The 12,783-nt window shown below is 44.4% G+C and overlaps 1 protein-coding gene across 1 annotated transcript in view; it reads left to right on the forward strand.

The window, feature by feature from the left end:
* URM1 (ubiquitin related modifier 1) overlaps positions 1–12,783 on the forward strand; it is a 29,902-nt gene that overhangs the window by 509 nt on the left and 16,610 nt on the right. Inside the window, exon 2 of the mRNA XM_060757165.2 lies at positions 5,775–5,845. Within this exon, the coding sequence (XP_060613148.2) occupies positions 5,775–5,845 (71 nt within the window). The remainder of the gene's footprint in view (positions 1–5,774; positions 5,846–12,783) is intronic.

A 12,783-nucleotide genomic window follows, 5' to 3' on the forward strand; every position in this document is an offset into this window, starting at 1 on the left:
TGTCTTCATAGACCTGTCAGCAGTCTATGATACTGTGAACCACCGCCTCCTCCTGAGAAAAATGTATCATATCACAAAGGACGACCACCTCACCCGCCTCATAGGAAACCTGCTACAAAACAGGAGCTTTTTTGTTTAGTTCCAGGGCCAGAGAAGCAGATGGCGGAAACAGAAGAACGGCCTGCCTGAGGGGAGCGTACTTGCTCCATCCATGTTCAACATCTACACAAATGACCAGCCACTGCCAGAAGGGACAGAGAGCTTCATCTATGCTGATGATCGTGCCATTACTGCTCAAGCAGGGAGCTTTGAGATGGTAGAACAGAAGCTCTCCGAGCTCTAGGTGCTCTTACTGCCTATTACAGGGAAAACCAACTGATCCCCAACCCATCTAAAACACAGACATGTGCTTTTCATCTCAAGAACAGAGAAGCATCCCGAGCTCTGAGGATGACCTGGGAAGGAATCCCACTGGAGCATTGCAACACACCCAAATACCTGGGAGTCACTCTGGACCGTGCTTTGACCTACAAGAAGCACTGCCTGAACATCAAGCAAAAAGTGGGTGCTAGAAACAATATCATACGAAAGCTGACTGGGGATCACAACCAGACACAGTGAAGACATCTGCCCTTGCGCCATGCTACTCTGCCGCTGAGTACGCATGCCCAGTGTGGAACACATCTCACCACACTAAAACAGTATATGTGGCTAAATATGTGAGAGGAAGCCACAGGGAGGAGGGAGCAAGCTTGTTTTCTGCTTCCCTGGAGACTAGGACACGAAACAATGGCTTCAAACTACAAGAAAGGAGATTCCATCTGAACATGAGGAAGAACTTCCTGACTGTGAAAGCCATTCAGCAGTGGAACTCTCTGCCCCAGAGTGTGGTGGAGGCTACTTCTTTGGAAGCTTTTAAACAGAGGCTGGATGATTTGAATGCAATATTCCTGCTTCTTGGCAGGGGGTTGGACTGGATGGCCCATGAGGTCTCTTCCAACTCTTTGATTCTATGATTTTAAACATGCCCAGCTCCTTCCGTCACTCCTCATAGGGCTTGTTCTCCAGAACATGCAGCTGTGAACAAATCTACATAGGGACCACCAAACTCAGCATTGCCCAAACACAAATCAAGGAACATGAAAGGCACTGCAGACTACTTCAACCAGAGAAGTCAGCCATAGCAGAGCACCTGATGAACCAGCCTGGACACAGCATATTATTTGGGAACACAGAAATGCTGGACCACACCAACAACCACCATGTCAGACTACACAGAGAAGCCGTTGAAATCCACAAGCATGTGGACAATTTCAACAGAAAGGAGGAAACCATGAACATGAACAAAATCTGGTTACCAGTATTAAAAAACTCTAAAATTAGAACAGCACAACAACAGAGAGGAAACAAACAAGGACATCTAATCACCTCTCAACAAAAGATTGCTCCAGGCACTGCCAGGCAATCAAATGCTAATCAAGGTGATCAGTTGAAACATTCACACCTACCTCCAACAGACAAGAGTCCTTTGTCCCGCCCTGGTCATTCCACAGATATATAAACCCTTTTTTCCTAGTCCCAACAGACCTCACCACCTCTGAGGATGCTTGCCATAGATACAGGCCAAACGTCAGGAGAAAATGCCTTTAGAACATGGCCATATAGCCCGAAAAAACCTACAAAAACCCAGTGATTCCGGCCTTGAAAGTCTTCGACAATTCTAAAACCATTTACAATGTGGATCATAATAAATTGTGGCAAGTTCTTGGTGTCTGGGAAGACCAAGACCCCCTTGCCTGTCTCCTGAGGGAACTGTATAACGACCAAACAGCAACAGTAAGAACAGACCACAGAACAGGAGACTGGTTCAAGATTGGGAAATGCATTACGCAATACTCTCACCTGACCTATTCAACTTGTATGCAGAACACATCATGCAATGTGTGGGACTTGATTAATCCAAGGCTGGGGTGAAAATTGCTGGAAGAAACATTAACAACCTTAGATATGCAGATGGTACCACTTTGACGGCTGAAAGTGAGGAAGAGCAGAGGAGCCTTCTAACCAAAGTGAAAGAAGGGCAAAAGCTGGGTTGCAGTTAAACATTAAAAAAACAAAGATGATGGCAACCACACTGATTAATAACTGGGAAATAGAGGGAGAAAATATGGAGGCAATGACACGGTTTGTATTTCTACGCACGAAGATTATTGCAGACACAGAGTGCAGCCAGGAAATCAAAAGATGTTTACTTCTTGGGAGGACAGCAGTGACCAGTCTCGATAAAATAATGAAGAGTAGACTCATCCCACTGGTAACGAAAATCCGCATAGTTAAAGCAATGGTATTCCCTGTAGTAACCTATGGATGAGAGAGCTGGATCATAAGGAAGGCTGAGCGAAGGAAGAGAGACACTTTTGAACTGTGGTGCTGGAGGAAAATTCTGAGAGTGCCTTGGACCGTGTGAAGATCAAACCAGTCCATACTCCAGGAAATAATGCCCAGCTGCTGACTGGAGGGAAGGATATTAAAGGCAAAGAGGAAATACTTTGGCCATATAATGAGAAGATAGGAAAGCTTGGAGAAGACAATGATGCTGGGGAAAATGGAAGGAAAAAAGAAGAGTGGCCGAGCAAGGGCAAGATGGATGGATGGTATCCCTGAAGTGACTGGCTTGACCTTGAAGGAGCTGGGGGTAGTGGTGGCCAATAGGGAGCTCTGGTGTGGGCTGGTCCAGGAGGCCATGAAGACTCAGAAATGACTGAATGAATAAACAACAAATCTCAATTTGCAGAGTACAGGTTTTCCGGGGCATTATTTCTTCAAGAGAAATCTTGGTATTGGAGGCAAAAACAAAACTGTAGAAAGGACAGAGATGCAGTATAAAACAAATAGTTCAGTGCATTTCAGTCAACATTTATTCAAAATGTAATAATAATGCACTTGTTGCATAATTCAGCACTAATTCAGCACAAAAAAATTGAGCGTTCTAGAGATCACTTTGGAGTTTCTTCCAAATGTTGGCAGTTTACAGTTACCTGGAGAGCGGGTTGAGCTCCCTCTGTCAGCTCCAGCTCCCCATGCAGAGACATAAGAGAAGCCTCCCATAAGGATGGTAAAACATCCAGGAGTCCCCTAGCAATATCCTTGCAGATGGCCAATTCTCTCACACCAGAAGCGACTTGCAATTCCTCAAGTCACTCCTGACATGAAAAAAAATACATTAAAATCAATAAAAATCATAAAAAAATAAAAATTACACAAACTGTTTAAAACATAACACAGAAACCTGAAATCATAATCCAGGAACAATTCCAACTATAACATACCAGTACATTAAAGAAACTTAAAAATTTAACACAGAGACCTGAAATCATAATCCAGAAGCCACTGAGACCTTTCAGAGGCTTGAAAAAACAAATTAGGATTTGTTGTTATTGTTGTTTTAATTTTGTAATGTGGTTGTGTGTTTATATTTTATATTGTGCTTTCTCTGTTGTAAGCTGTCCCAAGTCCCCTCAGGGAGAGAAGGTGGGATTTAAATAAAGCTTTATTATTAGAGATGTTTTGGCCTTCAACCCCCAGAAATCCTAACAGCTGGTAAACTGGATGGGATTTCTCTTGACGTTTCGCCTGCATCTATTGCAAGCATCCTCAGAGGTAGTGAGGTTTGTTGGAACTAGGAAAAGGGTTTATATATTTGTGGAATGACCAGGGTGAGACAAAGGACTTTTCTCTGCTGAAGCTAGGTGTGAATGTTTCAACTGACCACCTTGATTAGCATAGAATGGGCTGACTGTGCCTGGAGCAATCTTTTGTTGAGAGGTAATTAGATGTCCCTGCCTGCTTCCTCTCTGTTGTTGTGCTGTTGCAATTTTAGAGTTTTTTAATACTGGTAGCCAGATTTTGTTCATTTTCATGGTTTCCTCCTTTCTGTTGAAATTGTCCACATGCTTGTGGATTTCAATGGCTCTCTGTGTAGTCTGACATGGTGGTTGAGAGAGTGGTCCAGCATTTCTGTGTTCTCCAATAAAATGCTGTGTCCAGGTTGGTTCATCAGGTCCTCTGCTATGGCTGATTTCTCTGGTTGAAGTAGTCTGCAGTGCCTTTCATGTTCCTTGATTCGTGTTTGGGCAATGCTGCGTTTGGTGGTCCCTATGTAGACTTGTCCACAGCTGCATAGTACACGGTAGACTCCTGCAGAAGTGAGAGGATCCCTCTTGTCCTTTGCTGAACGTAGCATTTGTTGGATTTTCTTGGTGGGTCTGTAGATAGTTTGTATGTTGTGTTTCCTCATCAGCTTCCCTATGCGGTCAGTGGTTCCCTTGATGTGTGGCAAGAACACTTTTCCTCTGGGTGGATCTTCGTCTTTATTCTCGTGGCTTGTTCTTGGTCTTGCAGCTCTTGATGTCTGAGGTGGAGTCTTCATTGGCCTGTAGAGCCCAGTTGAGGTGGTTCAGTTCATGCAGCTGTGGACAAGTCTACATAGGGACTACCAAACGCAGCATTGCCCACCCTGGTCATTCCACAGATATATAAACCCTTTTTCCTAGTTCCAACAGACCTCACTACCTCTTAGGATGCTTGCCATAGATGCAGGTGAAACGTCAGGAGAGAATGTCTCTAAACCATGGCCATACAGCCCGAAAAAACCTGCAACAACCCAAGAAAACATATCATTTTATACTGGTCAGCCAAGGTGGAAGGTTTAAACAAGGTTTAAACATTAAGGTCTTTGCCTGTTTGGCGATTACAGTCTTCAGCAGCCATGATGGCTGGGAGTGATGGACATTGCAGTCCAACAGATCTGGAGGCGCTAATTTGGGAAAGGTGGGAGTTAGCATGACCTTTTGACGATATCTATGGGGACCCACTGAGACTCAGCAAAGCTGTATGTGTTTGGTTCTGTCTCCCCACACCCCGCCACCCCCTCTTTTCTTGGAAATGCTTAAATGGACGCTCTATGCATTAGCCTTGCAGCTGAGTCCCCCCCAGCTCATGTGTTACAGAAAGGACCTTCTCTGCCATTGCAGGATCTGTGAAAAGCACAAAGTATGAGCTTGTTTTCCCAGCAAGCAGAAAGGGGCCTCTCTCCTGTCATGGCCGGGGCTTGTTCGCCTACATGAATCTCCAGATCTGTCTTACATTAATAATTGCGACTTCAGTTTCCAGATAACAGTGTTTTCTGTGAGCAAGGCAGCCCCAACAGAGCCATCTTTGGGGACAGTAACTGGGGAGAAGGAGTTAGCATTGCGGCCAGTGCTACAAAGGCGGTCTTGTGCCCCTTCCAAAGAGTACAGCCAAAAAATCTTTCCTCACGTAACAGGGTTTCAAAGGAACTGGGTCTTGGGGTGATATTTCTGTACTGATACGTTTCGATATTTCCTCCCTGCGTGTTTGTGTAATGTAGTGATTGCAAAGGAAATGTTATGCAAATAGAGTAATAGCTAAACCTATTTTGAGATTCATGTCCCTGAGGTGGTTGGTTGTCACCTGCTTGTCATGCTAGCAAGGGGATTCTAGGAAAAACAATTTTTCAAGTTCTGAACCACATGTCGAGCACTTCACTTTCTTCCACTCCATGTGGTTGTTGTAATGACCCTGTTGTACCATGCCTCGAGCCACAAGGAGAGGTGGGCAATACAATAATAATAATAATAATAATTATTATTATTATTATTATTATTATTGTGCCGTCATTGCACATGATGCTTTCTCTTGATGTGAGTTCTCTTGTGTAATGATGATTCATGTTTGTGTGTTTTGCCTTTCAGAGGTGGAGCAGAACTCTTGTTTGATGGGATAAAAAAGCACCAGGTGACTTTACCCAGCCAGCCTGAACCTTGTGAGTATTTCAAAGATTGTCATTCTTTTTAAAAAAATATATTTACTAGCCATCCTCTGCCACGCGTTGCTGTGGCCCACATGGGGGTTCAGTGTGTGGGAGGTTTGGCCCAATTCTATCGTTGGTGGGGTTCAGAATGCTCTGTGATTGCCGGTGAACTATAAATCTCAGCAACTACAACTCCCAAATGTCAAGATTCTATTTTCCCCAAACTCCACCAGTGTTCACATTTGGGCATATTGAGTATTCATTCCAAGTTTGGTCCAGATCCATCCTTGTTTGAGTCCACAGTGATCTCTGGATGTAGGTGAACTACAACTCCAAAAGCAAAGGACACTGCCCACCAAACCCTTCCAGTATTTTCTGTTGGTCAGGGGAGAACTGTGTACCAAGTTTGGTTCAATTCAATCGTTGGTGGGGTTCAGAATGCTTTTTGATTGTAGGTGAACTATAAATCCCAGCAACTACAAATCCCAAATGACAAAATCCATTTTTTGGAGTGAAGAACATACATTGGGTTGTTAGATGTTTGCTGTCCAAATTTGGTGTCAATTCGTCCAGTGGTTTTTGAGTTCTGTTAGCCCCACAAACGAACATTACATTTTTATTTATATAGATTTTGCTTAAATATAGTTTAAAAAACAAAGAAAGTTAAGGAGGGTGGGGATTGGTTAGGTATGGGCAAACCAGGGGGTGGAGGGGTTGGGGGCGTCCAGTAGGGAAGAAGAAGGAAAACAGGGGTGGGGAAGAGGGGGTAGGGGTGTCATTCTTAAATCAGTTCTCTCGTAAAAGTGGTCCACAGGAAAAAAAATTGTTCAAAGGGATTGCTGTGTGAGTCTGTTCAATATAAAAAGAAGCAGAGGTAGAGGAAAAACAAGGAGTTGGATGGCACCTTTAAGGCTATCAAATGTATCTTAGCATGAGCTCTTGAAGGAGCCCCCAGTGGTGCAAGGGATTAAACCGCTGAGCTGCTGAACTTGCTGATCAAAAGGTTGGCGATTCAAATCTGGGGAGCGGGCTGAGCTCCTGCTGTTAGCCCCAGCTTCTGCTAAGCTAGCAGTTCAAATATAGTACAATATAGTACTGGCTGCTGTTCATTTTCCGGTCCCAATTCAAGGTGCAGGTTCTTACCTACAAAGCCCTGAATGGTTTGGGGCCTTTCCTACCTGCGTGACCGCATTTCTGTGTATGAACCCACATGATCTCTTCGATTATCTGGAGAGGCCTTGTTCACGCTCCCACCTCCTTCACAGGCGCGATTGGTGGGGACGAGGAAGAGGGCCTTCTCGGTGGTGGCCCTTCGACTGGAATTCACTCCCTAAGGACATCAGACATACCCCAACACTAGCAGTCTTTAGGAGGAGCCTGAAAATGTGGTTGTTCCAGTGTGCCTTCCAAAATAAGGAAAACTCTTAGCAATATATCCTCAAATGCACTTTAATATTGATTTAGGATTGTTTGCGCGCCCTCATCTTTCTCTGAAAACCCTATCCTAGTTTATCCTCCTTGTTCATGCCCAGCATTTTAAATTTTAATTATTACATTTGGCCCGGCCATATGCTTTAAATGCTGTATGTTATTGTTATTGTTTATTGCTTATTGTGTATTTCTCTGTTTTTGAGTTTATTTTAACTGTTTTGTATTGACTATTCATTATCGCCTTTCTTTATTGATGTGCTGTGGGCTTGGCCTCATGTAAGCCACACCGAGTCCCTTGGGGAGATGGTAGCGGGGTACAAATAAAGTATTATTATTATTATTATTATTATTATTATTATTATTATGCTAATACTGTGCTACGGCAATAATATATTATTATAAACTTTATTTATACCCCGCTAACATCTCCTGAAGGACTCGGTGCGGCTTACAAAAGGCCAAGGCCCTCAATAAAACAACAGCATAACAAATACAACAATAAAACTCATAAAGCAAAAAAAAATTAAAGCAATAACAATAAACATTAAAAACAATAACACCACGGCACATTTAAAACTAAGGCCGGGTCAAATGTAATGAATAAAATTTAAAAGTGCTGGCATGACAGGTGAAATGTATAGGTTTTTAGAGGTAGGTGCGGTGTGCAGACAATCTTAAATCTCTAGTAAAGTGCATTTGGGACATGATGCTAGGAGCTTCCTATTCTGGAAAGGCACACAGGAACAGCCACGTCTTCAAGCTCTTCCTGAAGACTGCCAACGTAGGGGCTTGTCTAATGTCCTTGGGGAGAGAGTTCCAGAGTCGGGGGGCTACCACAGAGAAGGCCCTGTCCCTCGTCCCCACCAACTGCGCTTGCGACGCAGGTGGGATCATGAGCAGGGCCTCTCCAGATGATCGGAGAGATCGTGTGGGTTCATATACGGAGTTGCGGTCACGCAGGTAGGCAGGTCCCAAACCGTTTAGGGCTTTGTAGGTAAGCACCTGCACCTTGAATTGGGACCGGAAAATGAACGGCAGCCAATGGAGCCCCTTAAACAGGAGGGTTGACCTCTCTCTGTAAGGAGCACCAGTTCACAACCTGGCCGCTGCCCGTTGGACCAGTTGGAATTTCTGGGCCGTTTTCAAGGGCAGCCCCACATAGAGTGCATTGCAGTAGTCCAATCTGGAGGTGACCAAGGCGTGGACCACCCCGGCCAGATCAGCCTTCACGAGGTACAGTAAAGTAGTATTTACATATTACTTGTAAGCCGCTCTGAGTCCCCTTCAGAGTGAGAAGGGCGGCATAAATGCTGTAAATAATTAAATAAAATGCATAAACCTCACTTGCCTAGTTTCCAACAGACCTCTCAACCTCTGAGGATGCTTGCCATAGATGTGGGCGAAACATCAGGAGGGAATGTTTCTGGAACATGGCCAGCCAGATCAGAAAATTCACAGCAACCCAGTGATTCTGGCCGTGAAAGCCTTCAACAACACATAGCCATTGTGTCCACCTATGTCCACAGCTTTATTTGGGTCTTGCTGGCATACGATGATCTCAGAGTTGGCTTTCTGGGGTAGGATGGTTTGGATAGATGGATGGATGGATGGATGGATGGAGAGGGAGGGCACAGGTCAGTCCGCAGCCCTTTAAACCCCTCGGCAGCGGCAGCATTTGGTTCACACGGTTCCTGGTGCCAGCTGTTCCTTTCTCCTCTCCTGCCCTCCCTCCTGGTAGGGACTGTTTACTGAGCTCTCCCGGTCCCCTCCCCAGCTCCTGTGCAAAATTGCTTTTCAAAAGAGCCACTTTCTGCTTAATTAAACAATGAGCCACCCCCTCCCCGTCCCTCCACACATCTGTAAAGCCCCTTCTGCGGACTCTTTATCCCACAAACTGCTCCATTCTTAACTCCTTTCACTTGTAAATCTCGTCCACCACCGCTACCCCCCACCCACCCTTTTGCCCATGGTCTCACTGGCCTTTCCCGCCTCCAAATTGGGCCTTTCAAGTGAGAAGCTGAGAAGTTTGGTGGATGGATGGAGGGGTAGGCGAGAGCATTTGAGGACGAGAGCATTTTCGGGTTCAGCGCAAGTCCTTTCAGATTTTTCTGACTGTGTGAAGAAGCTTTTGCATCACCCTCAACTTTGGGGTGACTGTGTCAGACCTACTCCTTGCGACAGTAATTCCATCCTCAAACAGAGTGGTAGCAATGAATCTGTTTGGAAATAGGGGAATCCATTAATAAACTGAATATGAAACCTTTACAAATTGGTGGCAGCATAGCCTAGTACCTCACAGATGGTGGCAGCATACTAGATTGAATATCAGACAACGAAGAGGAAGTCTTTACAAGTGGCTTGAGACTATGACTCTCAAGATTCAAGTTTGAATCTGGACTGTGGAAACCCACTGGGTGACTGTGGGCAAGTCATACTCTCTCAACCTCAGAGGAAGGCAAAGGTAACCTCCCACTTCTCAAATCATGCCAGGAAAACAACCTGAAGGTGCACAATAAACCTAAGGTTTGTTTGGTTTGTAATCCCAAAGATTTGTAGGCAGCAGATTAGAAGAGGCATACCTCCATCACACTCTGCCTGTCTCTGAGATCCATAAAGTTAAACAGTACAATGTAATTTGTTTATTTCTTTAATGTATATCTTACTTTCCTCCCATTACACACTGCATACTTCAACAGCCATGAGTCTGTTTTAACAGCCGTGGCAACATCTTATGACATCCTGGGATTAGCAATTTAGGAAGTTCTAGGGCCTCGCCATCATAGTGTGCCATAGAGTGGAACCATAGCCCTAGAATTGTGCAGAGTGAACTAACTCTGAATTGTTGTGAAAATAAAATGGGGGAATCATAGAATCATAGAGTTGGAAGAGACCCCATGCCCCATCCAGTCCAACCCCCTGCCAAGAAGCAGGAAAATTGCATTCAAAGCACCCCCAACAGATGGCCATCCAGCCTCTGTTTAAAAGCCCCCAAAGAAGGAGCCTCCACCTCACTCCAGGGCAGAGAGTTCCACTGCTGAACAGCTCTCACAGTCAGGAAGTTCTTCCTCATGTTTCGGGTGGAATCTCCTTTCCTGTAGTTTGAAGCCATTGCTGCATTGCATCCTAGTCTCCAGGTTAGCGGCAAACAAGCTTGCTCCCTCCTCCCTTTGACTTCGTCTCACATATTTATACATGGCTATCATGTCTCCTCTCAACTTTCTCTTCTTCAGGCTAAACATGCCCAGCTCTTTCAGCCGCTCCTCATAGGGCTTGTTCTCCAAACCCTTGGATCATTTTAGTCACCCTCCTCTGGACACATTGAAGCTTGTCAATATCTCTCTTCAGAATTGGACACAATATTCCAGGTGTGGCCTAACCAAAGCAGAATAGAGCATGGGGAGCATGGCTTTCCTGGGTCTTGGCACTAGACTTCTATGGATGCAGGCCAAAATCCCATTGGCTTTTTTTGGCGCCGCATCACATTGTTGGCTCATGTTTAGGAGAAGAATAGATGTTCCCAAGGCAAGGTTTTGGATTCAAATGATGCATCTGAATGGAGCTCAACCACACCACTGGATTGAACCCTTTTAGCTTTTTAATACAGTAATAATAATAATAATAATAATAATAATATATTATTATTATTATAATATATTATAATTATATATTTTATATTAAATGTAATATTACTAATAATATTACAATATAATTGTATAGTACTATATAGTGATGAATAGTGCTGATATTGTACTGTGCTAATGGTATAATGTAGTGTGTGTGTGTGTGTATGTATGTATGTGTGTGTGTATATATATATGCCGCTCTGAGTCCCCTTCGGGCTGAGAAGGGCAGCATATACATGTTGCAAATAAATAAATAACTAAATAAATAAATAGCTTGTGCAGAGTTCAGGGTGTCATCCCCCCCCCCCCCAAAGTCACACAGTAGTGTAACCAATCCATTTTTAAAAACATTAGTGAATAGTTTCCAATAACTTGAAACAAATACTTTGATGATACAAAGTTGGTCCTTGAATAGTATATTTGAAGTAACAAATAAATGTATTTTTGCACAATTAAGAGGAGGGATGTTACTGTTATATTTTTTGCAGAAATAACAATAACATCCCTCCTCTTAATGGTGTAAAAAAACACTGGATTGAACCTGATGGTCCTTCTGAACACTGCAAGGCCTTTGTCCTCCCAGTTAGGTTTGCATCTTGGCTTCATATCTCCCAGGGCAGAAAAAGGTGGAGAAGGCAAGGCAGATATGAAATATATCATGTCCCAGAAGACCGCTCCTCATTACCATAACTTGCATATGCCATTTCCATAAATGTGACAGATGCCAAACTGCACTTGGTGGGGGAGGTTCTTTTCTTCCTTCCCCAGGGGTGATCTGAGCACGCCGTATGTCGGGGCTGGATCGGAGTCTGCTTCCACCACCAACCCATCTCCGCCTTTTACAGGCACACACCCTGCTTTGATTTCATAGTTCTTCCTCTCACTTACCTTCCTCTCACACCAAACTTACACAGGAGTTTCACACAATAGCCTTTTACACACAGCAGCCTTCACACTGGAGATTTACACACAAAGCCTTCAGCCTGGGGTTTCTCTCACCGAAGCCCTCTCATACACAGAGGCCTACTAACTCTGAGGCCTACTCATGCTGAGACCTACTAACACTGAGGTTTACTTCACATTGAGGCCTCTCTCCAACTGAGGCCTCTTCATACTGAGGGCAACTAACAACGAGGCGTAGTAAGCTACAGGCACACCTACTTATATTGAACTGCAGCTTTTGCTGAGTCATTTCATCCATTTAACCATCTCAGTGCTTGACTCACCTTTTTGTAATTGAAATAACTAGTTAATATTTCATATTTCTGACTAAGCGGATGTGGTATGGAATGTCCCTATAGTCTTGCTGTTGTAGTAGCGCCTGTAACTAACGTTGCAAGCAGTAGTATGGGTGCCAGAAGGGGAAAAAGGGTTACTCGTGAGCAGCAGTCTGATGAGGAGCAGCAGAGAAAGAGGATCCGGGATATACTTATGGCACCTACAGATGAGAACTGATTTGAGGGTTTCTCTGCGGATGAAGGGTCAATGAGTGAAGGAGAGGAGGGAGACGCACTGGATAGGAATAGAGGAAGAAAGAGGGTTACTTGGGAGCAGGAATCGGATGAGGAGAGACAAAGGAAGAGGATCCGGGATATACTTACGGCACCTACAGATGAGAACTGATTTGAGGGTTTCTCTGGGGATGAAGGGTCAATGAGTGAAGTAGAGGAGGGAGACACACTGGATAGGAATAGAGGAAGAAAGAGGGTTACTCGGGAGCAGGAATCGGATGAGGAGCGACAAAGGAAGAGGCTCCGGGATATACTTACGGCACCTACAGATGAGGAATCATTTGAGGGTTTCTCTGGGGATGATGGGTCACAGAGTGGGGAAAACGGGGATGACACTGTGGATTGGACTAAGGTAAAGGAAGTGCAAGCTATTTGTGCAGAGCCA

The sequence above is a fragment of the Anolis sagrei genome, chromosome 11, assembly GCF_037176765.1.
Source record: "Anolis sagrei isolate rAnoSag1 chromosome 11, rAnoSag1.mat, whole genome shotgun sequence".
Taxonomy (NCBI): domain Eukaryota; kingdom Metazoa; phylum Chordata; class Lepidosauria; order Squamata; family Dactyloidae; genus Anolis; species Anolis sagrei.